This window comes from Brassica rapa, chromosome A01, assembly GCF_000309985.2.
Source record: "Brassica rapa cultivar Chiifu-401-42 chromosome A01, CAAS_Brap_v3.01, whole genome shotgun sequence".
NCBI classification, from domain to species: Eukaryota; Viridiplantae; Streptophyta; class Magnoliopsida; order Brassicales; family Brassicaceae; genus Brassica; species Brassica rapa.
Window position 1 is genome coordinate 5,284,472 of NC_024795.2, and position 23,466 is coordinate 5,307,937.

The 23,466-nt window shown below is 32.8% G+C and overlaps 4 protein-coding genes, 1 long non-coding RNA gene and 1 other non-coding gene across 14 annotated transcripts; all 6 read right to left on the reverse strand.

Annotated features, from left to right (window-relative positions):
- Positions 1 to 377: 377 nt before the first annotated feature.
- LOC103856831 (F-box/kelch-repeat protein At3g17530-like) lies at positions 378 to 9,516 on the reverse strand. 8 transcript variants are annotated; one of them, XM_033273513.1, is made up of 4 exons: positions 5,583 to 9,516; positions 5,312 to 5,370; positions 4,759 to 4,862; positions 378 to 4,456 (listed from the first exon to the last, which is right to left on the reverse strand). In XM_033273513.1, exon 4 carries the CDS (start codon positions 3,060 to 3,062, stop codon positions 1,875 to 1,877), a length of 1,188 nt encoding a protein of 395 aa, XP_033129404.1. In that variant the 5' UTR covers positions 3,063 to 4,456; positions 4,759 to 4,862; positions 5,312 to 5,370; positions 5,583 to 9,516; the 3' UTR covers positions 378 to 1,874. The 8 variants fall into 8 exon arrangements, with proteins under 8 accessions (XP_033129404.1, XP_033129399.1, XP_033129397.1 ...); XM_033273508.1 differs by having other exon boundaries at positions 5,308 to 5,370; XM_033273506.1 differs by having other exon boundaries at positions 378 to 4,862.
- LOC103856841 (F-box/kelch-repeat protein At3g17530-like) lies at positions 7,258 to 8,259 on the reverse strand. The gene has a single exon (XM_009133973.2). It carries the CDS (start codon positions 8,257 to 8,259, stop codon positions 7,258 to 7,260), a length of 1,002 nt encoding a protein of 333 aa, XP_009132221.1.
- An 844-nt stretch (positions 9,517 to 10,360) lies between the features above and the next one.
- Positions 10,361 to 11,092, reverse strand: LOC103864124 (putative F-box/kelch-repeat protein At3g17540). Its single transcript, XM_009141883.1, has one exon. The coding sequence runs from the start codon at positions 11,090 to 11,092 to the stop codon at positions 10,361 to 10,363; it is 732 nt and encodes a 243-aa protein (XP_009140131.1).
- Positions 11,093 to 11,470: 378 nt separating this feature from the next.
- Positions 11,471 to 14,552, reverse strand: LOC103856855 (uncharacterized). The gene is given in 16 exon segments (NM_001302036.1): positions 11,471 to 11,617; positions 11,709 to 11,789; positions 11,874 to 11,987; positions 12,051 to 12,174; positions 12,260 to 12,375; positions 12,456 to 12,551; positions 12,645 to 12,803; positions 12,885 to 12,934; positions 13,020 to 13,145; positions 13,219 to 13,330; positions 13,399 to 13,422; positions 13,521 to 13,655; positions 13,722 to 13,772; positions 13,854 to 14,018; positions 14,094 to 14,330; positions 14,487 to 14,552. Coding segments are annotated over 16 exon segments (1,803 nt in total).
- A 151-nt stretch (positions 14,553 to 14,703) lies between these two features.
- On the reverse strand, positions 14,704 to 14,775 carry TRNAG-UCC. Its single transcript has one exon. It is a non-coding gene; the product is annotated as a tRNA-Gly (tRNA).
- A 2,015-nt stretch (positions 14,776 to 16,790) lies between these two features.
- On the reverse strand, positions 16,791 to 23,043 carry LOC103856864. 2 transcript variants are annotated; one of them, XR_004448761.1, is made up of 6 exons: positions 20,304 to 23,043; positions 20,084 to 20,214; positions 19,945 to 20,005; positions 17,639 to 19,862; positions 17,384 to 17,465; positions 16,791 to 16,997 (listed from the first exon to the last, which is right to left on the reverse strand). It is a non-coding gene; the product is annotated as an uncharacterized LOC103856864 (long non-coding RNA). The 2 variants fall into 2 exon arrangements; XR_630925.3 differs by having other exon boundaries at positions 17,384 to 19,862.
- Between the last annotated feature and the right edge of the window lie 423 nt (positions 23,044 to 23,466).

Consider the following 23,466-nt stretch of genomic DNA (forward strand, 5'->3'; position numbering starts at 1 on the left):
ACAATTAAACTAGTAATAGTACTACTGTAGTTAAACCGGTTAAACTATTATTGTTGTAGTCCAAATACCAAATATTAATGTTTATGTATTTTTTTCAAACTCGTGATGGCTTATGCATTATATTTTGGACTATACTCTTCCAGATATTAAACTGCAATCTTTTCTCACTTGGCAGTTGTCTTATTTGGCTTCAGGAGCAAAAACGTGAAGATAATTTTCTTCCATATATAATACAACTAGTACAAATGGTAAAATAAATCATTATCAAAACAAATATTATATAAACAAACTATTAACATATTTTGACACATCCATGAAAATTAAACCAATATTTTCATTGGTGATACATCATCCCTTTCTAAAATATCATTCATACGTTGAAAACAAAAATTAAATATAATCATATTAATTGTAAAATTGTAGTAAATATACATGGTACAACTAGTTTTTTCGATTTCAATGCCAAAGTACAACTATGTACAAACTGGTACAACAATATACAAACCAATACAATTCAATTACTAGTACAACTATGTTATTTCATCTTGTATTGTGCATCATTTTTTAAACATGTATCATATTTTAAACATTATGGTTGAACTACATGTGAAGATAATTTTTTCCGTAAATAGTATAACTAGTACAACTGGTACAATTGGTAAACAATAACTATCCAAATAAATATTATAAAATAACTTTAAACATATTTCGACAAATCCATATAGTGGAAGATTATACCAACTTTTTCATTGGTTCTACATCATCCTCTTCTATAACATCATTCGCATGCTGAAAACAAAAAGCTAATATACCATATTAATGGTAAAGTTATACTAGTTATACACGTTCTAATTATATTAGTCATACTAGCTAAATTTGTTGTAGTTGTATTAGTTATTCACGTTCTAGTTGTACCAGTTATATTAGTTTCAGTTGTACTAGGTGTACTAGTAATACTCTGTGTTTTTCATTGTCGGAAATTCTGTACATTGAACACGAGATTCAATTTTATATAAGAGAAAATGGATTGAGAAAGATGGAGAATTGATCGATTTGGGATAAGAATGAAATTTCATAAAGTTTGAAGAATTTTTCGATTTTGATTTGGATAATGAGATGAAACAATTTTGATATGAAATAAAAAAAAATTAAAATCTGGGTTCTTAACATTATGAATCATGATTGATTATGGAATAGATAAAATTGAGTAACACAAGAGGAATCAGGTGGATGTTACATGATTTTAGTTTGATTTTGAAAAAATAGTAATGAAAGATGAATGTGAAAATCGTGAGAGGGAGGATGTTTGAGAAACAAAGATTTGGGGATTTAGGGATCAATTGAGTAGGATCGGGTTAGTGGGTTAGGATAGTGTGTGGTTGGGTTAGTAAATAAGTAGAACTTTCTAGGTTTCATGGTCTTTTCCTCCTATTTTTGATTTAATTTTAATTCATTTTTAAAATAAAAAGGCAAGAGGTCCATATGAGATTATTTTGATCTCTTGTGGTCCATTACAGCATTTGTTCCTATTTCAAAGCGCATATGACTATCAAGTATGTTCTTTACACAAATGAACTTGATGGTGGTCGGTCACTAATAGTTTATTGATATATACAGTATGCACCATTCTGAGAACTCAAGAACTTTAAGAAGATAGATGAGAGTTGCTCTGCAAGACTTGGAATAGATTAGTTGTAAGCATATAGATATCAACCATTTGAAGTGATTCTCCATTAAAATTCTTTTTTTTTTGTCGTATATGTATAGCTATGGTTATAAGTCGTGGCTATAAGCATAAATATGTTATTTGCGTAAAGATTATTTAGATGACCAATTAAAAAAACAAAAGCAGAGGGACAACAAAAAGCAAGCCTTTACCCATTGATTATGTTTCTTCTTCGTATGCCTTGGTTATGTGCCCGGTTCGGTTTTCTTCTTCTTTTTTCTTTGGGGATATGACACAAACTTGGTACATAACCCATGAGACATGGCCAAATCCAAGATGCCTCTGTAACCTCATAAACTTGTTTATGTAAACCCTCTCCACCAATGTAAAAGTGATCACCACCTCCTGCCATGTCTCTAACACAAGAGACTAACATTTTATTCTCCACGTCCACCCAGAATGTCATCTCTCTCGAATAAAGCGGTAACTTAAGTTTATCAAAACTCACTACTAAGAATTTTCTCCAAGACACCTCTTTGGCTTCAGTGATCTTATTGCTCAACCATACAGTCATCTCTGTTCCAACAACGTGATGTAACACCGCGAGGTGTTCTTCTCTAACAACCGATATAAGCAAATCTCCATACTCACAACCCTTCTTGTAATCCGGAAGCGGCAAAGACACAAATACCTCCGTTGTGAAATTAAAACTCAGTAGGACAATCCAAGGACCATCGTCAGCTTCTTTATCGAAATGAATCCAGTAAGCATTTCCTTTCAACGACACAACATCGTCAGAACAATGTAACCTCCATCTATCAGTGACACCGTCAAGAACCCTCCATGAATCAGTGCTAAATTCATACATCTCAAAATTAAGAACAACTTGAAGAAAATCGACATAAGTGCCATAACTGCTACACCTCAAGATTTTGTAGTCGTGGCAAGAACTGTTTCCACATCCAAAAGCATAATTATCAGTCCTCCGGTAAAACTTGCTGGGTTTGATACTCCTGGTTTCACCGGTACAGGGGTTCCAAACCACAAGACTTTTGATATTCTTCCTGCAGCATAATATCAATCCGTTGCAGTGCCAGATTCGAGATAACTTTACGTCTTTTGAGTCTTGAAGGCGCTTAAGTCTACCTGTAAACTCCATGGATGCATCGACGCTGTTGTGGACTCTGTCGACGCTAATTGAATAAACTCTATAGTCTAGAAGTAGCATTACCTCTTTCGATGATGATTTACGCAAGTTGTTGTTCTTCATCACAAACTTTGGATCTTTGAATAACGCATACCATCGTTTGCAAGTAGTTTGTAGTTTTTCTAGGGATTTGGGTGGAACCCTAGCGAGTATTTCTATTTCCAGATCATGGGGAAGATCGGAAATCATAATAGTCTTCTTCTGATTTCTTCAACGACACGGCAACTAGAAATTAGTGTTTTCTTTTTTCAACAAGCCGGATTGCTTTATTTATAAGCGATTCATAGGGCATCCAAACGATCTTTTGTGATTTAAGCTCATAAGTGTTGTTTACAAAAAGGCTATGGATTTTTAAAATGTCAATAATTCATCAAAACTGATTCTTTCAAAACAAAAAGGATATTAATATAAAATAAGTTAAACTACAAAATAGAAAATTACTGAAATAAATACATTGATTTCAATACTTAAATAATTGAAAAATAAATATTAAATTAACCAACAAAAAAAGGGAAATAAAAATTAAAACAATATAAATTTTTTAAATGATCAATGGCTACTTGAATTAACACACATATGGTTTTAAACGTTGAGACTATATAATATTGAAAACTAGTGGTTTTCCCGGGCTACGCCCGGGTTTTCTTATATAAATTTTAGTTTAAATTAATCTATTGTATTACTTTGTAAATATATATAATACATATTTATCGTTCTTACAAATATAATTATACGATGAAATTTAAAGTATTAGAGTGCAAACACTAATAACAATGAAAATAGATATTTTATGACTTAAAATTCATACGTTGTTGATTTATATATCTAAAATAATTAAACACTGAATTACTTTTTTTTTTAAGTTTTATTAATGCTTTAGATGTAATTTTCAATTAATTTTATTTTCCTATAAACAAAAAAAAAAGACATATTTTCTCAATTCCAAAAAATTGTGATATTTTTATTGTTTAGAATTATTTACTGTGTGCATCATCTATAGATCATATTTTTTGACAGGTCACTTGCATGCAAAAAGACAGACGTATAAATCAAAATCTAACGCAAAGCGGTAAACACTTATAACTGAAGCTGTAAATAATGGTTGTCGAGGCACTTAATAATGGCATCGATTGCTGGAGAATTTCGTCAACTGCTTTTTCCTTCTTTGATGGTATTCTAACAATCATGCTTTCTATCTCTAACACCGACAATATATGTTGCGTCAAGATTGGAATCACCCACATCAGAAGTTGTCCAAACTCTATTGCTCCTTGACGTACTCATGGAGGAGATCATCTTTTTCTATTCTCTTCCTCAGCTGTTACTACATCAGTAAGAGTTTTCCAATCATCCCCACACCGTTATCATCATCATATGAATTTCCCGTTTAAGTTCCCACGTCAGAAGTTGTCCAAACTCTACTGCTACTCATGATGCACCTCCGTTTGACCTATTAGAAGTTTGCTCCACAAAGCTCTCATGATGACATTTCCCACCATTGTCGTCCTCTTTTCTACAGACTTTTAAATTCTTAACTGGGTATCCCTCTCTTCTGGCTTTTCACTGCAATTAACACTCCTCTCCTTGTTCGGCACGGTAGGATAATAAGGATATCAAACCCAGAATCAATATATACGAAAACCATTTTAAAAGCAACAGCCTAAGTAGACAAACACACAATCAAAACCAAATCCTGAACAATCTGAAGAACATGAAAGAATGAAGATAAACTGAAATATATTTCAGCTGATAGGAAAATAATCATAAAAGGCATATTGGAGTTTCAGCCACTAAAGCCAACATATAACATTCGCTTTACCTAATCTTTAAGGGAATGGAAAGCAAAAATCTAGCAGACATGTAAAGATAAGCAATGCATAATTACCTTTAGACTCAAGAATCTGGCCTGGACTCTCTTTTTATGTTTAGCTTCCACTTGCATTTTCATAGCACCAACCTCACTCCATTAGGAGCTATGATATCCCGTGGCTACACAACAGTTATTGTACTTAATAGACAAGCACGGGAATGTAGCAAAAGAGTCAAAACAAAAAAATGATTCATTTATCTCATAACGAAGGCACTGAAGATGCCATGTCTTCCTGCAAGAATGATTCTTTCTCAAAATCATCATACACTTTTGTAATATTCAATACATAAACTGCATTCACCAGCTTCATTTGACAAACTCTTATCCAATAAAAGCTAAAGTCAAACTCAGACTCAGCAATGACTAAAAGAACAAAAAGCTTCTTTTATTTTGTTATATTTTTTTTGTAACACAAGAACATGGCATCATAGAACCCTAGTTTTCTATTCCAAACTAAGCTCAATTTAAGGCGACAAATAAAAACTATAGCCAGAAGCATAGAAAAAAAACAGTCTTTTCATTCAGCAAATCTTCCCAAGTTCACTTCCATAATTGGTACTAAACTAACTGTGCAGCAGCTTAGATCGGATTCTCAATGCTCTGAGACAGCAGATGTGGATTGACAATCTGCAAACAAAATCCATATCAACGAAAAACTCAGCATTTATTTCAATTAAGATAAAGAAACTAAGGAACTGAAGATAATAAGCTTTAAGTAGAGAACAACATCGATGTGGATGTTGACGTCATCGTTTGTAATAGAAGTCTGGTTACCAATTGGAATAGCTTATTTCAGACACGAAGCATGCTCAAATAGAAGAGTATGGATGAGGACGAACCTTTTCTTCAATAAATAGCAGCTCTACGCCTCCCCTTCTGAACCGTCGATGCGCTTGCTTTTTCGTCAACAACGGCGACAAAATCTTTAAAGAATCTAAATCGGGGAGGTATCAATCTAATACTTAAGTTCCATACGAATCAAAATACGGAACTTTCGTCGGCCAGCACAAGGTCGAAACTCCAAAGCAAAAGGACGAACAAACCAATATCAATTCTGGGCCTGAAATGTAAATAAAAGCCCAAACGAAACTATAGTTAGTTATGGTGACACGTGGCAGCAAACGCCCTATGGAAAGAAAAAACTCTACTTTATTATATAAGATATTCAGCTACAATTTAAAATATATCAATAATATAGATCAATTCACAATCTTAACTTATTTTAAAAAATGAGAAGTTTTTTAAGCAATTATTATTTCAAATAAAATGAAAATTAATAGAAGATATGATAAATAAACAAAGGAAGTGTAAACATAACTTGAAACTAGAGCATGATCTGCGTAAACGATTTTTACGTTTTTATACATTGATATTCATTTTTCATAACTAGTGTTATATATTTTAGATGTGTCGCCATATAATTAATTGTATTCAAAAAGTCTCAGACTGAATCGGGTGATAAAATTATTTTTGATACAAATATCCAAACCCGTTTCAGATACATTGGTTATTTAGATATTTTTATGTTCCTATATATCAGAATCAAAATCATTCAGATCCAGGAGGACCCATCGAACCCCACACAAAAATGTATAATATCCAAGTGGAGCATAATTTCAAAACCCAAAAAATGATTATGAAAGAAACAACTTATACTCGAATGAGTACCCGAATGTCAATAGCTAACTGATTTTGCAAATAATTTTTTTTTAAAAAACGTTTGAAGTATATGTGTTTAGTTACGTAATTTTTCACCGACTGGAACTAAGCTAAAAGAACGTTTTAGTAAAATAGATTAAACCTAACTATTAACCATATATAAAACCCGGTTATCACCTTTTTTATTTTTATAATTTGCAAAAGGTTAATGTTGATTAACTAATAAATAAAATTTTGCACTATTAATTTTCTGGTAATATAATTAATAATATGATGTATTGTTAAGGTAAATATAACAAATGAAGTGATGTATTGTTAAGGTAATATAATTAATGAAATTACTAAAAAATCACTATCTTTTTTTATATTGTTATTCATGCTAGTAAAATAAATTGAAATATATACCAATTTTAAAATTAAATATAAAAGTTATGCTAACAAAAATAAAAAATAAAGTTCAAAATTAGATTTACTAACTCATTTGAAGAATTAGCATTGAAGAGTTTAACAAAAAAAAAGTTGTGCACAAGTTTTTTCTTACGATAGAAGTCATCTGTTATTGAAAATGTTCAAAACTAATTTAATACACCAACAAAAATAGATAAATCAGCATTATAATTTAATATTTCAAAATATTTCATTAAGGTAAATAAACAAAGAGAAATCAATAAATAGGAATTAATTTGATACACATGCTAATTCTTTGAAAATTAACATTAAAATATTTTTAAAATTATGCTTTAAGATATGTAAATTACACAAATATGATATATATATCAAAATAAAATGGATAATTAATATACCAAAACAAGAGTTACACCAGACAAATAAACAAAAGCTAGCTTAATTATCCATTTACAATGTTTCTTCTTTTTTCGCCTTGGGGATGTGATTCAAACTTGGAACATAACTCAGGAGACATGGCCAAATCCAAGATTTACCAAAAACTTGTTTATGCAAACTTTCTCCTACAATGTAAACGTAATCATAATTGTCTCTGTCTCTAATACAAGTTACTACCACTTTATCCTCATCGTCCACCCAAAAAGTAATCTCTTTCACGTAACTTGGATACTTAAAGTTATCAAAGCTCACTACTAAGAATTTGCTCCATGACACCTCTTTGGCTTCATCAATCTTATTGCTCAACCATACATTCATCTCTGTCAAGGATGTACCAATATTGTGATGTAAAACTGCTAGGCGTTCTTCTCTAACAACCGATATACCCAAATGTCTATAATCACTCTGATCCGGAAGAGTCATAGACACAAATACCTCCGTTGTGAAATTAAAACTGAGTAGGACATTATGGCCAGCTTCTCTATCAAAATGAATCCAGTAAGCATTTCCTTTCAACGACACAACATTGTCAGAACAATGTATCCTCCAGGTCACACCAGCAAGAACCCTCCATGAATCAGAGCTGAAGTCATAAATCTCACAGTTAAAAATACGTTGCTCACTGTTTTTGCAATAATAACTGCTACACCTCAAAATTTTGTAGTTGGGGCAAGAAGATTCGCTGTTTCCACATCCAAAAGCATAACTATCATTCCACTGGTAAAAACTTTTGGGTTTGATACTCATGGTTTCACCAGTACAAGGGTTCCAAACGACAAGACTTTCGAAATCCTCCATGCAGCATAATATCAATCCGTTGCAGTGAAAGATTCGAGATAACTTTACCTCTTTTGAATCTTCAAGACGGGTAAGTTTACCTGTAAACTCGATGGATGCATACTCAATGCATGTGTCACGGAAGCTGTTGTGGAATCTGTTAACGCTAATCGAATAAACCCTATAGTCTATAAGGAACATCACCTCTTTCGATGCTTTACGCAAGTTGTTGTTCATCTTCACGAACTTTGGATCTTTGAATAAGGCGTACCATCGTTTGCAAGTAGTTTGCAGTTTTGCTAGAGACTTGGACGGAACCCTAGCGAGTATTTCTGATACCAAATCATAGGGTAGATCGGATATATATCATAATAGTCATCTTCTCGTTAACCTCCCCCAACAAAACTAGAAATTATGGTTTTATTTTTCAACAAGCAGAATTGCTATATTTATAAGCGTAGGGCATGCAAACTAACTTTTTTTTGGCAAAACTAGATTAAAAAGGATTATCTAATTGGATAGTGAATTTAAAGTTACCTCTTTAAATTTTATGATATAGTGTTATTTAATAATTGATTTTAACATCATTTATTAAAAATATAGTGTCATTGATTATTGTATTTTAAATATTTTTATTAAAATATTTTGAAATCTAATAATATTGGTTATAATTACAATTTCTTCATTAAAGGAACTAAAAATCCATTCTTATTCAATTCAGTATTTGAATACAACCTTTAAAATCTTGTGTTATTCATGTTTGGTAGATCTTCACAACCCATTTGACTTGTAGGAGTTTAAATGAATTTGGATAACATTCCATGGGTAAAAAATATCAATCAAAATCTGATCTCTTATCTTCAGATTTTGTAAACAGTTTTTATTAAACCAAAACCAATTATTTTGAAAAACAATTTCTGACGTGAATTAAAAACCATCTCATGGACAAAAAAAAAAATTTATGTAACAAAAAGAATGAATCGTATGTTCTGTATCTAGAACAAATATTAACAATATAACTGCAAAGTTTGCATATCACATTTTCATCTAATCAGATTCTTATGATCAAATAAAAAAATAGTTTCATCTTTTAACTAAACCCAGTTTTTGTATCAACTTGATTAAATTAGGCCTAGATTAAATTCATATGTAGATATCGATAACAATTTATTTCTTATAAAACACTTACCATGATATATCATTTAGGTATGCAAAAAGTCTTATAGCCGCAGAATATAATAGATGATAGGATTGGTTCAAACTAATTTAAATAAACTTTACTTTTATCGGATGGAATTCAATTTTATTATAGAAATCAAATGATATCATGTTGCTTTTATAAATAGTAATACATTAACACATTTTTTGTAACACTCATCCTAGTGGTAGTTAAATTTGCAGGATACGGTGGTTCAAGCCCAGAATGGTCAACATTAGCTTTAAGAGATTTCTTTTTATCATGGAAAACTTTTATTTTCTTGTATTTTAGATGTTTTGTAGTTTAATTTAAAATCTTGTTGTTTTGAGTCGTTTTATGTTGTTTGTGAATGACACTACCCTTTACCTTGGTTCTAACACAAGTAAATCCTCCGTTATTTGTCGTTGAAACATTTCCTAAAGATCATATTATGTTTATGTAAGTAACAATCAACGAGAAATAAAACTGCCAATAGAATTGTTATGTTCTGATCATCACCGCCGGTTAGATCTACTATGAAGTTACTTTCACTGACAGCTCCCATTGCAACATCAAGGTAGCTTTTATTTTTGTCTAGTGACTGATCACAAGTTTGTTCTTTTTCTGCTGTGTTATTTATCACAACAACTGTTTGGAAGTCCTTAATTATTTTGACGATTGAAAACCAAAAGGACATACAAGTGACTTTTAAGTATCATCTTGTTGGTGGTCGATCGGTCACTAATAGTTTCTTGATACACAGTAAGTACCATTAATTTGTCTCTAATGTATCTTTATTCTGAGAACTCGAGAACTTTAAGAAAGTGAGACTGAGAGCGGTTATGCAATACTTGGAATAGACTAGTTGGAGCATAGAGAGATAGTGATTTTCCATTACATTATTTCCCTTTTCTCCTTTATATGTATTGCCATGATTATAAGCTGTCTCTATAAGCATAAAAATGTGTATTTGAGTAAAGATCATTAAGATGACCTATTCAATTTCAAAATCAAAACAGTAGTTAAAACCAAAAAAAACAAAAAAACAAAAGCAGAGGGACAACAAAAGCTACTTTCTCCTTTTTAAAAAAAACTCTAACTAGCTTTATCCATATAGGATGTATCATCTTCTTTTGCCTTGGCTATGTGCTCGGTTCAGCTTTATTCTTCTTTTGCCTTGGGGATGTGACACAAACTTGGAACATAACTGAGGAAACATGGCCAAATCCAAGTATCATTTGCAACCTCATAAACATGTTTATGTAAATCCTCTCCAACAATGTAAACGTGATCACAATGGTTTATGTCTCTAACACAAGTTACTACCACTTTATTCTCATCGTCCACCCAAAAATTCATCTCTTTCGGGTAACGTGGATACTTAAAGTTATGGAAGCTCACTACTAAGAATTTGCTCCATGACACCTCTTTGGCTTCATCGATCTTATTGCTCAACCATACATTCATCTCTGTCAAGAATGTTCCAGTATTGTGATGCAAAACCGCGAGGTGTTCTTCTCTAACAACCGACATAGCCAAATCTCTACGATCATCATCACTCTGATCCGGAAGAGGAAACGATACAAATACCTCCGCTGTGAAATCAAAACTGAGTAGGACATTATGGCCAGCTTCTCTATCTTTGTGCATCCAGTAAGCATTTCCTTTCAACGAAACAACATCATCAGAATGATGTAACCTCCATTTATCAGTGACACCATCAAGAACCCTCCATGAATCAGAGCTCAACTCATAAATCTCAAAATTAAAAACATATCGCTCACTGTTTTCGTAATAACTGCTAACCCTCAAAATTTTGTAGTTGTGGCAAGAAGATTCGCTTTTAACACATCCAAAAGCATAAGTATTCCACGGGCATAAGGCATGACTCATATGTTCTATATCTAGAGAAAATATTAACATTAAAGCTATACAGTTTTCATATGAAATTTTCATCTAATCAGTTCTCAATGTGTTCTTTTATCATCAACTGATTCCAGATTTATTTTTGTATCAAAATAATTAAATTCAGATTTTCCAAACGTAACTTTAATGAAGAAGATTATTCAGATGTAAATACCAATAACAAGGTATTCTTGGAGAAGAAAACAGCGCTCAATGATTATGTACTTTCGTCCATAAGCAACGCATCTTTCTATTAGAAAAGAAACACTCTTCAATGTACCGAGCCGTGTACATATGGAATATACAACCTTTATTTTGTTTTGTAGTTAAAAAAGAAAACAGAAGCAGAAAGAGACCTTGGTTTTTTTAAACAGAAACAGTGCTCTGTTCCAAAGCTTCTTTGCCAGTGATTCCATCTTTAAGATTCTTGAAGTACTCATTGTAGTCTTTCTCTGGTGGAGGATTCTCAGGATCTACTGTGAACGGTTCGCTAAATGGAACCGTGCTTTTAACCTGCAAAAACAAACACACAAAGATAAAAAAAAAAAAGAAGCTCAAATGAGACATTAAGCATCTTCTTGAAGAAGAACAAATCAAAACTAACCTCGAATGTCTTGTTGAGAGCATGCGGGCTTTCTAAAGCAGCGATGCATATACGTGCTACTTCGTCTCTCGATACCTTCCCCTATATAATATAAAAAGCCAAGGTTGGTGGTTATGTTTAAGTTAAATAAGTTATGGTAGCAACAAAAAAATGAAATGAAATTACCGTAATGTTGTCGCCTTGATCGAAAATGAGATCAGCTCCTGCAGGCTCTTCTGTTAAAGCACATGGCCGTACTATCGCATATGGTATCCCACTTTCACGTATCAGATCCTCTCCCTGTTCATAAGAGTTTAGTGAATATGAGTTTCTCTGCTAAGAAGAGTGTATAGAGAAACGAACCTTGAGCTTGTAAGTGAGGATGAAATCAAGCTCCTTGTTTAATCTCACGGCTGGAGGTTGTTTGGTTAGATCCAAACCAGGTCTCTCTGGTCGGGTTACTCCCGCAGAGCCAACATGAACAAACCTGTAACCGTAAGTAACACAGTTTCACTTCAGAGTTAAGAGTGAAGAGTTTTTTGTCTTGTAAAGAGTAAGAAACTAAACCAGACCTTGGAGTAACGGGATCTTGAATGTATGCTCGAATGGTCGATAGAGGAAGCTCGAATGGTCCTTCTTTGAATGTGGGGTTTAGCTTACCGTCATACTCAAATTTGCTAAACATAAGCTGAAAATAGAATTAATCGTTACAAATATGATTAATCAAAGATTAACTAACTTATGCTAACAGAAAGACAAAACCCAAACCTGTAGTGAAATGATACTGGCTGGATTAAAAGGAGGTGCATCTGACTTTGTCCTTGCACGAAACACAGGTCTTAAAGACGAGAAAGGTAAGCGTACCTACGTGTTTACAAAAAAAAAACATAACATTGTTTGCTACTGATACACACACGACAAAAAAAGTAGATCAAGAAAAAAGTAGTTTTAAGTTACAGATTGCCATTGGCCTGGTGAAGTGTCGAAACTAGCGGTGTAACCAACAGTGTCCCAATCTTGGCTTGTCCGGACGATAAGCTTGTAACGGAGCCCGTCTCCTTTTAGCCGTAACTCCAAACCATCATATGCGGAAAGATCCTCTGCCTCTGGAAAATTCTGTGTTTAAAGAAGAAAAAAAAGAGTCATATGCTTCCAATAAAATGACAATTACTGTGACATTAGGGTCATACTCTTTACCTTGGTCCTAACACTAGTGAATCCGCCATTATTTGTCGTTGAAACATTTCCTAAGAAACATGTTATGTTTATGTAAGTAACAACCAAAGAGAAATAAAACAGCAACATAGAGTTGTTGTTATAATATCATCAAACCTTTGAAAATGCCGGTAGGTCCACCGTTTTCACCGCCGGTTAAATCTACTATGAAGTTACTTTCGCTGACACCTCCCATTACAACATCATCCAAGGCTCCCCAAGGTAGATCTTTAAATGTGTTATCTATACAATTACATTGGTTAAGTTTCATTAAAATGACATGTTGTGGTAAGTCATGTTACTTGACTAAAATTACCCCCAACACCGAAAAGAAGCTTCCCATTCTCAAGTCCAACACCATTTTTAACAGCATTGATTAAGTTCTTCATTCCAATGTATTCCACTAACTCGGGCGAGTCGCCTTTTATCTGTGTATCACCACACAATCTATAAGTTCAGTTTTGTTGAGCATTGATAAGTTGTTCTAGTCAATTACCTCTGGCTCGAAGAACCTGACTCCCTGCATCAAAACCCATATCCATCATTTCTCATAGCTAGAATATATATAAAATTAAAAGGTTTGAGAGAAAAACTTCAGTATTGTAAATTTTGAGCAACCTGATTGTACTTTTGTCTCTCAGGTGTATCTCCTTCCTTTGGACCAACTATAACAGAAACAGCGTTGATCACTTTCGTCACTCCTTTAAACTTCTCAGGAACCAGTGTGTTCTCCTTTGTAATGTCTGCCACAATCTGACAAACATCAAAGATGTTAGACTATAAAAGACACCAAGAAGGAAAATGTGGAAAGTTTCTCACCAAGTCAATGTCAGGTCCTAACATCTTCCGAGCCTTCTCTTCATTTCTAACCTGTGGATATATATCACACAAAGTTCAATACTTCACCCACATTTTTATGAATATCAAAGAAACCAATCCAAAGACTAGTACCAATGCTTTAACAGGCAACCCTCTACTCCTCAAGATATCAACAACTCTTCTACCAACACCACCAGTAGCTCCAGCAACAAGTATGATTCCAGAAGTCTCCATTTCATTAAGAGGTTCCTCCGTTGTTGGTCCGTTGGTAAGTCTCTCAAACACTGATGAAACAAACTTCACAAGCCAAAACAAAAGAAAACAATCAATAACCCTCAATTTTTTTTATAAAACCTCAATGAGAATCAAAACCTTTAGAGGAGAGGGTGGTCCGTTGAAGAAGTACAATGTTTTGATGAACCTCCCAATGTCCCAGCCTTGTGATCCTTCTGATTTAGCAATGACCCGTTTTCTAAATGATCTTAGATAGACAGAAGAATGTGAAGCGTGTTGGTCACGAAGACGTTGGCCTCTATCATCAAGTTGAAGAAACGGTTTAGGGAGTGAAGTGTTGTTAGAGAACTTTACTTTATAACTTGATGAAGAACCCTGCAAAGTAACAAACTTTAAACCACAGGTGAACATAACAGTAATAGAGAACTATTCTGTTTTGTTACACAACACGCTTAGCCTGAAACTGCATCCCTTAGTTACGGAATTTTGAGATGAAACATGATCAGTTTGAAGAATGAAACTTAAAGTAACCTGAAGGTTGTTGACGATGGAAGGAGATAACGGCGATGAAAGCTTGAGAGAAGAAGAAAGCTCCATGTCTTCAGTTACTACTCTCTGAAGATTTGGTGTCGAGAGATGTTTGTGCTGTGAAATGAATTGAGATTGTAGACCACACACGTGGGGATGTCTCAACCAACGGTTTTGTTTAACTGTTCTGTCGAGAAGAATTGGTTTTAAAAAAAAGAAATGCGTCTGCCGGGAGTCGAACCCGGGTCTATTGCTTGGAAGGCAATTATCCTAACCGTTGGACTACAGACGCTCTTGTTCATTGTTTTGAATTTAATATTAATTGTTTTTGTGAATTTCTTTGCAGCGACAGTGGTTAACCTTGTATTATCTTACTGTCCTTGGGAAGAGATTTACGCTAGAATTTTGGTTGAAGATGTCGAAGATGTAAGTTTGCAATCTTCTATATATGTTGTGTGGCCGAGAGCAGAGAAAATAAATTGCGTTCTGTAATCTTTATTTATGTTGTGAACTTGTGATTGATTAAGTTGACTAATTATCTTCTCTGTAGTGATGATACTTTTAACATTCATTTGACCAGAAGTTTTAAGCTTGTCTAATGACAGACAATAAACAAAATATTCGTATTCTTCTGTTTTTGGTCTATGTATTTGTTGCATCAAAAAATGAAACAATCGAGATGTTCAAGAGGTCTAACTCAAATCAAGTTTTTAACACAATCCAAAAATCAGATGAAAAGGAGGACTCGTAGATATACCGGTTTGACCAGTCCGTTTTCAAAACATTAGTAATAGCATAAGCCAATGTCGCAATATGTACTGGTTTACTTAGCTTCAGCTTTTGACTCTTTTCTAGCCTCGTAAACTTTTGCGATATTAAATTAGGGCTTTACATAGAAGAACATGTGGGGAACATTTGATCAGTGTGGTTAGGTTTGTTTAGAACTCAAGACGCCGATGCTGGCACGTGGAGGTGGTCCAGGTGGAGCCAAGCAATGCTTCGCCGCAAAGTAGCGATGGTCGGCACGTGATAAAAGAATGCTAGGGGTATATATAGTTAATTAATGATCTATTATTATCTATACTATTAAAGCAGAATCCCTCCTAGGATTCTGCCCCTGCCTTTTCAATATATTTACAACCAACTGCCACTGCTTTTTTCATTTTAAAAAAACAAAAAAACGTCAATGTTAATTGACCAATCGGAATGCTTTGTTTTTCTAGCCCATCACACCTAATAAAGCCCACTGCCGAGTAAGTTGGTGAATTTTAAAATCCAAACAGAAATTATTGTTCAGCCCATCAAATTCCTCTTCATAATCAAACCCTACGGCCTATACTATGAAAACGCCATCAATTCGATTTTTATTTGGTCAAACCCTATACCCTAAAATAAAAACACTAACGAGATGAATATCTATACTATAGGTAAACAACAATGTAAATCAAACCCTATACCCTAAAATGATAAGGCTTAAGGCTTAAAAGGATTAAACAACAATCCAACAAACGCACGTGTGCAAATAAAAATAAAAATATGACTTATTTATACTAATAATATTTTTCAAACCTTATACCCTTATGTATTCATACGCATAACCTAATGGTTAGTTTATTCAATTATTTTAAAAATTTACCAATCCCATATCTAATAGATACGGTTTATTTTAAAATATCTGATTGTTTTTTCCTAAAGTTTCGATACCATATCTATTGTAACTATAATTTTAACAACATAATATTCCCTATAAGATTTTCCGATTTAAAAGGTGGAAGGTTATTTGCCCTACAATCACGGTGCAAATAAATGTACAACCAAATTTAGAAAATTAAGATACACACAGGCTACATTCAAAGTTCATAAATATCTTCCTATAATCTAGATTGCGTGTAACTTACTCACAGAATATATTTTAAACATTTCTGGTAACTGCATTTAGTACTTATTAACGATAAAGATCTCGAAAATATTTTGACTAGCCTACAAGTTTTCAAATAACCTAATCTACTCTTCCTATAACTTCTTCCTATTATAAATACCCACGCCTCTTGCTAAAACACTCATACCGCAAAACCAAAATAATGGCTTCTAAAGCGCTCACCAACACAGCAAATGATTCTACTGAACAAATCACCGCCCTCAGCGACTTGAAGCCAAAGCACACTACTAAGATGGTTCATGTCAAGGTTCTACATTCCTGGTCACAAAACATCAATCACGGGGGGGAAACCATGGAATTCGTATTGGCTGATGAGAATGTAAGCAATGACTTACTTTTTCAATAGAATAGTGTTTTTTTAAAAAGAATTGTGTAACTTGAGCATTGATATTAAGTGATGTTAATATTTCTAATTTATTTAATTGTAACATGTACAAGGGTCATAAAATTCATGCAAGCTGCAAAAAGACTTACTTTGAGAGTAAAGGAAGACTTCTTCTGGTTGGAGTATGGCGCAACATCAGAAACTTCCAAGTCAGGCCTGCTGGAGGAGCATATCGCACAACAAACCATATCTACAAGATTTCATTTAATCAAGCAACAGTCGTTAGTCGGTCCAATTTCATGAATGATGACTTATCTCTTAATTTGGTCGATTTTCAAAGCGTTCTATCTGGAACTCTTGATGAAAAATACCTAATAGGTAAATACGTAATGGATAGTTTCTGCAATTAAATTGTGTACTTGCTACATTTAATAACTTTTCAATGTTTTATAAACAGATGTGCTGGGCCAAGTTTTGGATTGTGGTGCTGTCGAAACTATTCAATGTGCTGGTGGAAACCAGCGTAAAAAACTAGAGTTCACCCTAAGAGACATCAAGTAATTTTTTCTGTGATCTAAATTCAATCCAATCAATTATTTTCGAGTGACATAATCAATTTCATATAGTTTGACTAACCTCGCTTTTTTTACTTGTGAGTTAGTGATTCAAGAATACCATGCTGTATTTGGGGCAAGTTAACCGACACTCTCCATTCTGCCTGCAATCAAGACGATGGTTTGGTTACTTTGCTTCTGAGGTTTGCAAAAATTGGAAAGTTCAGAGGTGCATATTTGAACTTCGCTAGATTTCGTTAAAAAAATAACAATTATTATATACATAAGCCTGTATAATATCTAATCTACTAAATCGTATCCACAACAGGAGAAGTACAAATTTCTAACTCCTTTGATGCTTCTCAAATGATCATCAACCCTGCAATACCAGACGCAGAAGCATTTAAAGATATGTAAGGGGATGATCTTTTTTTTTTTTTACAGTACTTATTTGTCTATCAGACTAACTTTGAGAGTATATTTTTGTAAGGGATACTGGGGATGACAAAACTCTAATGCCGTATGAAATTAATGAGGACAGTCAAGAGTACATCAAGAAGCAAATTGATCAGGCAGATAAGCGAGGACAGCGTGATAAGTGGTTGCTATACCCCACTAAAAACATTTATGAAATGAAAGCATCAACTCAAGTAAGCAGTTTACCCGCGCTATTTTACTTATGTTAAAATGTATAGCCCGTGTACATTGGTTAAAACCATTTTATTTTTTATTGTTTAGGTTGATAAATGTTTAGTGACTTGCACAGTCTATGAAATTGATATGGATTGGTCCTGGTATTACTTTGGTTGTGATGCATGCCAAAAAAGGGTGATAAAAACAGGCACCAAGAATAAGATAGTGAATGGAATTGAGATCACCACTCATATTTGGTGGTGTGAGGCATGCAACGACTATGTTCTGAAAGTTTCACCAAGGTATGGCTTAAAGAAATAAAATAAAACGACATGCTTTTTACATTATACTGATGTTGACCAGTTAAAAGAATCACTGATGTCTGTCAACTCTATAGGTTCTGGCTTCATTTGATGGTCAAAGATGATACTGGTCTGTCAAAAATAATGATCCTAGACAAGGTGGCTAATGGGATTGTTGCTGAATCCCCAGTCAAGTTGTTGAATGGAAGCTGGGATGAGGTAAATATTATAATTAAATATGGCGATTATTTTATGCAATCCTACTGACGAAATAAAACTAATCTATAACTCTATTTTGACAGCTTGAAGACACAAGCTTAATACCAGACGCTATTACTGATTTGATTGGACAAAGTTTCGCATTTGGAGTCTATGTTGAGAAGGATAATGTATCTTATGGTGCTGAGATATACAAAGTCGGAAAAATCTACAAAGACAGGATGAATTGCTTAACTGGTTCAATCACACCAGTTCAGTCTGATACGCCCTTGACAATTACCAGTGTTGATGAGGTAAAATTGTCTAATCTAAGTTGATATCAATATTTTTAACGCGAGAGTTTCTTTCTTAACGACCTTATCAATGTGTTTTTATGCAGGGTTCTGTTTATTTGACTGATAGCCAAGAACTTAACGAGTCTGTGTCCACACCATCCAGTAAGAGAAACAAAGATGAGGCTATTTCTCTACCTGACATCAGTTCAACATCAAAGAAACCATGCTTAATGACTGTTAAAATCGAGAAGGCAGAAGAGGCTGCTAAGAAACGTGGCTAAGTTAGGAAGAAGACTACTGTTTATTGTTTTCTTTCATTTGAGTTTTTTTTTTTTTAAAAAATTCGTTGGTTTTTTTTTCTTTCATAAACTTATGTTGGATTTCTGCTTTTCAATCAGTCTATTTATCCTAATGCATTGTTAAGTTAATCGTCAAATGTTTGATCCACACCAATCTACACAAAATTAACCAACTCAAATTCAAATATACTTGAATTAATCAAAAGTTTCAATTACATATCGAGGTGAGAAATAATCACTATAGCTCTGTTCATGAGGATAATATAATATTTGATGTTGTAGATATAAATCTATACTATTAAAACAGTTGTTATAGTTAAGGTAAACGTAGTGTTAATTTTGATTTGAAACTAACATTGATTGTATGCTTTTTAAAATCACCAAAAATCGCAATTTTTATTATTAACAAATATATTTTGTACTTTGAATGGAGAAAATTAATGTAAATTATATATAAATCAGTGAAGTAGATGAATAAATCAGTTATCGGTATTATTTCAAAACTAATAAAATATTTTAGAAGATACGGCATCATCTTTCTTTACTTTGTTCCTATGTTTAGGTTCTAAATTAATTAGAAGACTTTCTCATCACAAGTGGTGGCCGTAATTTTATATCTGTTATTTAAAAATCTGAAGAACAGATGATATTATATTTACCTTTGGTTGTCTTCCAACTCTTCTTATGATACAATCGACAACCACTTATCACGCTGGAAGGGCAGAGATCGTGTTGGAAATGCAGAGATCGTTATGGACATATGAGAGGATTCATGGAGCTGAGATTTTCACAACTCCATGAACATGTTTGTTCACAAGATTTTGCCTTCAGCTCTGAAAAACAAAACAATAACATGTTTTTAAAGATCAAAGTAATGATGTTAGAGATGGGCCAAATATAAAAGAAAAATCTGACCTAGATATTGGGTATGGTCAAATCCTCTGTGAATCTACCGACTTTTAAAGCTTCTGTTTCACTTTGTTTCCTTAAAAAAAAACAGTAAGCAACAGATTAAACTAAAACAGATTAGTTGAATCGGGCTTTCAAAACTTACATGCTTTTATGATCTTTCACTTCCTCTTCGATCCAAGTTATCAACAAGATCTGAACAGATCTGAGATCTCAGTGCTTATCATTCAAAGCTATAAGTTTTCGAAACTCTCTTTTACTCTGTGAGCTTTTACTCTGTCAATTGCATGTGGTTTCAATTGTTAAAAACAAAGAACAAAATATAACAAAGATTTAATCATCGAAGAATGTATTGTAATTCTTACCTTTTATAACACACAGAGATGAACAAGAAATGAGATTACTCCTTCTGATTTTTTTTGGGAGATCTTCGAATCGGAAACAACGAGGAGAGCGATTGCTTTTCTAATTTGAGAGAAGTTACGGAGAAAATGAAGATGTCGGCAGAGTTTTTGTCTTTTTACTTTCACTATCTGATTTTTTAATAATACTAAAGAATCAGATTTTTTTGTCTTTTTAATTTCAACATAAAGAAAATATTTAATATATTTTTTGACTATCTTATAGTGTCTTAAGACGACTTATATATGCAAAAAAGATTTAGCGTTAATTTCCAATGTGGACTAATAAGATGGTAAAATAATTTCAACATCCCACTAAACAAATCTGACAAAAGGATATTAATTACACTTTAAAAAAAACTTTACATAATTAACACAAATCATCTACTGCTACCCTTACATATACATAATTATTACCCAAAACAAAGAAAAAAAACTACAAAACAAGTTATATATTTTTAATTTTAAAAATTACATTTATAGTTTTTACTTATGACAAATTTGAAAAATTATAGATACCAATTTAGTTTTTAGTTTTGATAGTAAAATATGTCTGATAATATTAAAAAAACCCACTTAATATTTGAACTCTTTCACAACCTCTCAACTATAAATACATATATATATATATATATGTATACATCTATACTATTATATTAGCATCAAGATTATATATTTTTATATTTATATATAGTTACTTATCATCCTAATTATATAAAACCGCTACTAAAAATATAACATAAAAACACTGATTAAAAAAATATACATGTTATACAAGTTATAAATAAAATATATTTCAAAATTAGATAATCCCGCGCTTTGAAAGCGCGGGTCAAAATCTAGTTAACTTTTAAAACTAACAAGAGATTTTAGAAAACGTAGGAAAGACCGGAATCTTCGACCTGATCGATGATTACAATGTTTGGGACATTTTGGTTCTAAGGTTAGGTATGGATCGATATATACGTACGAATCTTACATGTGGATGTTGGAACATCAGTTAAAGGCAGCTTGCATATTAGATAGTTCTAATTTAATTTCTCATAGTTTTGTCTTAGAATTTTTTGTCCACAAAATTTAATGGTTTTGTGTAAAAATATGTAACCATATTCAAATCTGGTTATCATCAACACATCTAACAAGTAACAATGTATAATTGTAATTTTGTAAAAAAAAAACTGCATTTTTGGCTGGTAACCATGAATATTTGAAATGTTGAGACTTAAATTTATAAAGATAGTCAATTATATCAGCTGATTATATTATACATAAAAATACGATTTTGCACATTTTGTAGGGATTTTGACATTTGCACTCCTAGTATTTAGCATTCAGATGCTAGGGTTTATAACAACAAAGTAGCTTCCTGAGTTAATCAATAAAGATCCTTCTCTTCTCCACTTTTACAAGTTCCAAGTGTTACAGCGCATGAGTTTTGGGCTCGAGAATCAAAGTACTTCTGGAATTAAAAACGTAAAGTTAACGTGTCAGTGATGTCTAATTGAAGTCATCTTTTTAGTTCATTGGATTTTGGAACTACAAACGCCTCATCTTAGGTGCTATTTATAAACTCTCCCTTCATTTTTAAAATATTTGATTGATTATCCACCCCGCGACAAAACTTGGGGGAAACCTATATCTCGAATTTGCATGTTGTCATTGTACCTTTTTCTTTTCATCTTTTGGATATAGCCAAGTAGATAACAACGTATTTGTTCAATACAATCTTCGTTCACGAGCCATGCCGATTCTCAACCTTTTACAAAGTAGTTGAGAAAGTTAAAGCGTCCACACTATATAGCTTCAAGTCATCTGTCTCTATGTAATAAATATTGGATATAGGCAATGCAACCAGAAATAATGTTAACATCGTAATAAACAAATATACAGAAGAGGCCATTGGTGATGTGACTTATACAGTATCTTCTAACGTTCTTTTGTATAACTGCGCGCGCTGCAACATAAGCTTTGTTTTTCGGGACCATCCTAATGTTTCACTTGAAATGTGATTTTGGTCCCAAAGAGTTGTTAAGTAGAGTAGTAAGTTCACACGCACATAACCAAGATTTAGCCATATCAATTTAAGAAGATATATTTAGATGACTAGGATGTTGTAAAACCACTACTAATGCATTTTTAAACCAAATTGCATATTTTTATAAGTTTGGGTTTTCACTCATCGGTTCAAAACATAGATAAAATAAATGTTCAGGTGTCTTAGATTATATTTGGTAATTTGCCGTCCATGTAATAAAAGCAGTACATATTTAAATACAGGTATCAGTACTGTATACAATAACATACGCATACACACATGTAGCCAGTGATGCTGATATGCCTCTTTGAATAAAAATAAATGTATGATGTCTCATGAGTCTTGCTAAAGACACGTGATAACGCCTCTCTTGGACCAACTAGATTACTAATTTCCAAAGTATATAAATCGGTGGTCCATACCGTCTTCCATTTATTACTTTTATCCGAATCCTATGCTTTCTCCTTCACTTATATGTAAAACTTCAATTTATAAGAAACTAGGGTTGGCCCGCCCTACGGGCGGGATATTAGTTAATTTGATATTCAGTAAATGCTTGAGTTGAAATTTGTTTTAATATTCAAGAATTTGGTTCTGTTATGGGTTACTTATTAGTATGCGATGGTATAGTTGTTTTTCGATTATTATTGCTTTGGTATTGTATCAAATTAACTAATTGTCTAACTCATAATTATAGATGTACAAATGTGGATTTGTGATAAAGTTTGATGACAATACTGGTTTTTTTTAATTCTTATTCATAGTGGAGTGTGTATGTGTCAAAAAAGACCTATAACAACTTTTATGTTTTTGCGTATGGATTTTAAATATATATTATTTTGTATAATGCATACTTTCTCTACAATATTTGCTTGTAGACTAAAAAAACTGTTTTCTATATTTTTAAAAGAGAAAATATTTAATCTAGAATATAACATGGACATATGTATTGACTATATATAGAAGTTGAGTGTTATTTTAAAATGACATATGTATAGAGGTTTTTCAACCATTACTTCACTGGCACAAAACATTTATAACTGCAAATATCTTCTTTTAAAAGCAAAACTAATAAAAGCGTATACAACAAAT

Bases quoted from the DNA above. Each gene is read 5' to 3' on its own strand.
- LOC103856831 (XM_033273513.1), bottom strand. From the start codon at position 3,062: ATGATTTCCGATCTTCCCCATGATCTGGAAATAGAAATACTCGCTAGG.
- LOC103856841 (XM_009133973.2), bottom strand. From the start codon at position 8,259: ATGAACAACAACTTGCGTAAAGCATCGAAAGAGGTGATGTTCCTTATA.
- LOC103864124 (XM_009141883.1), bottom strand. From the start codon at position 11,092: ATGAGTCATGCCTTATGCCCGTGGAATACTTATGCTTTTGGATGTGTT.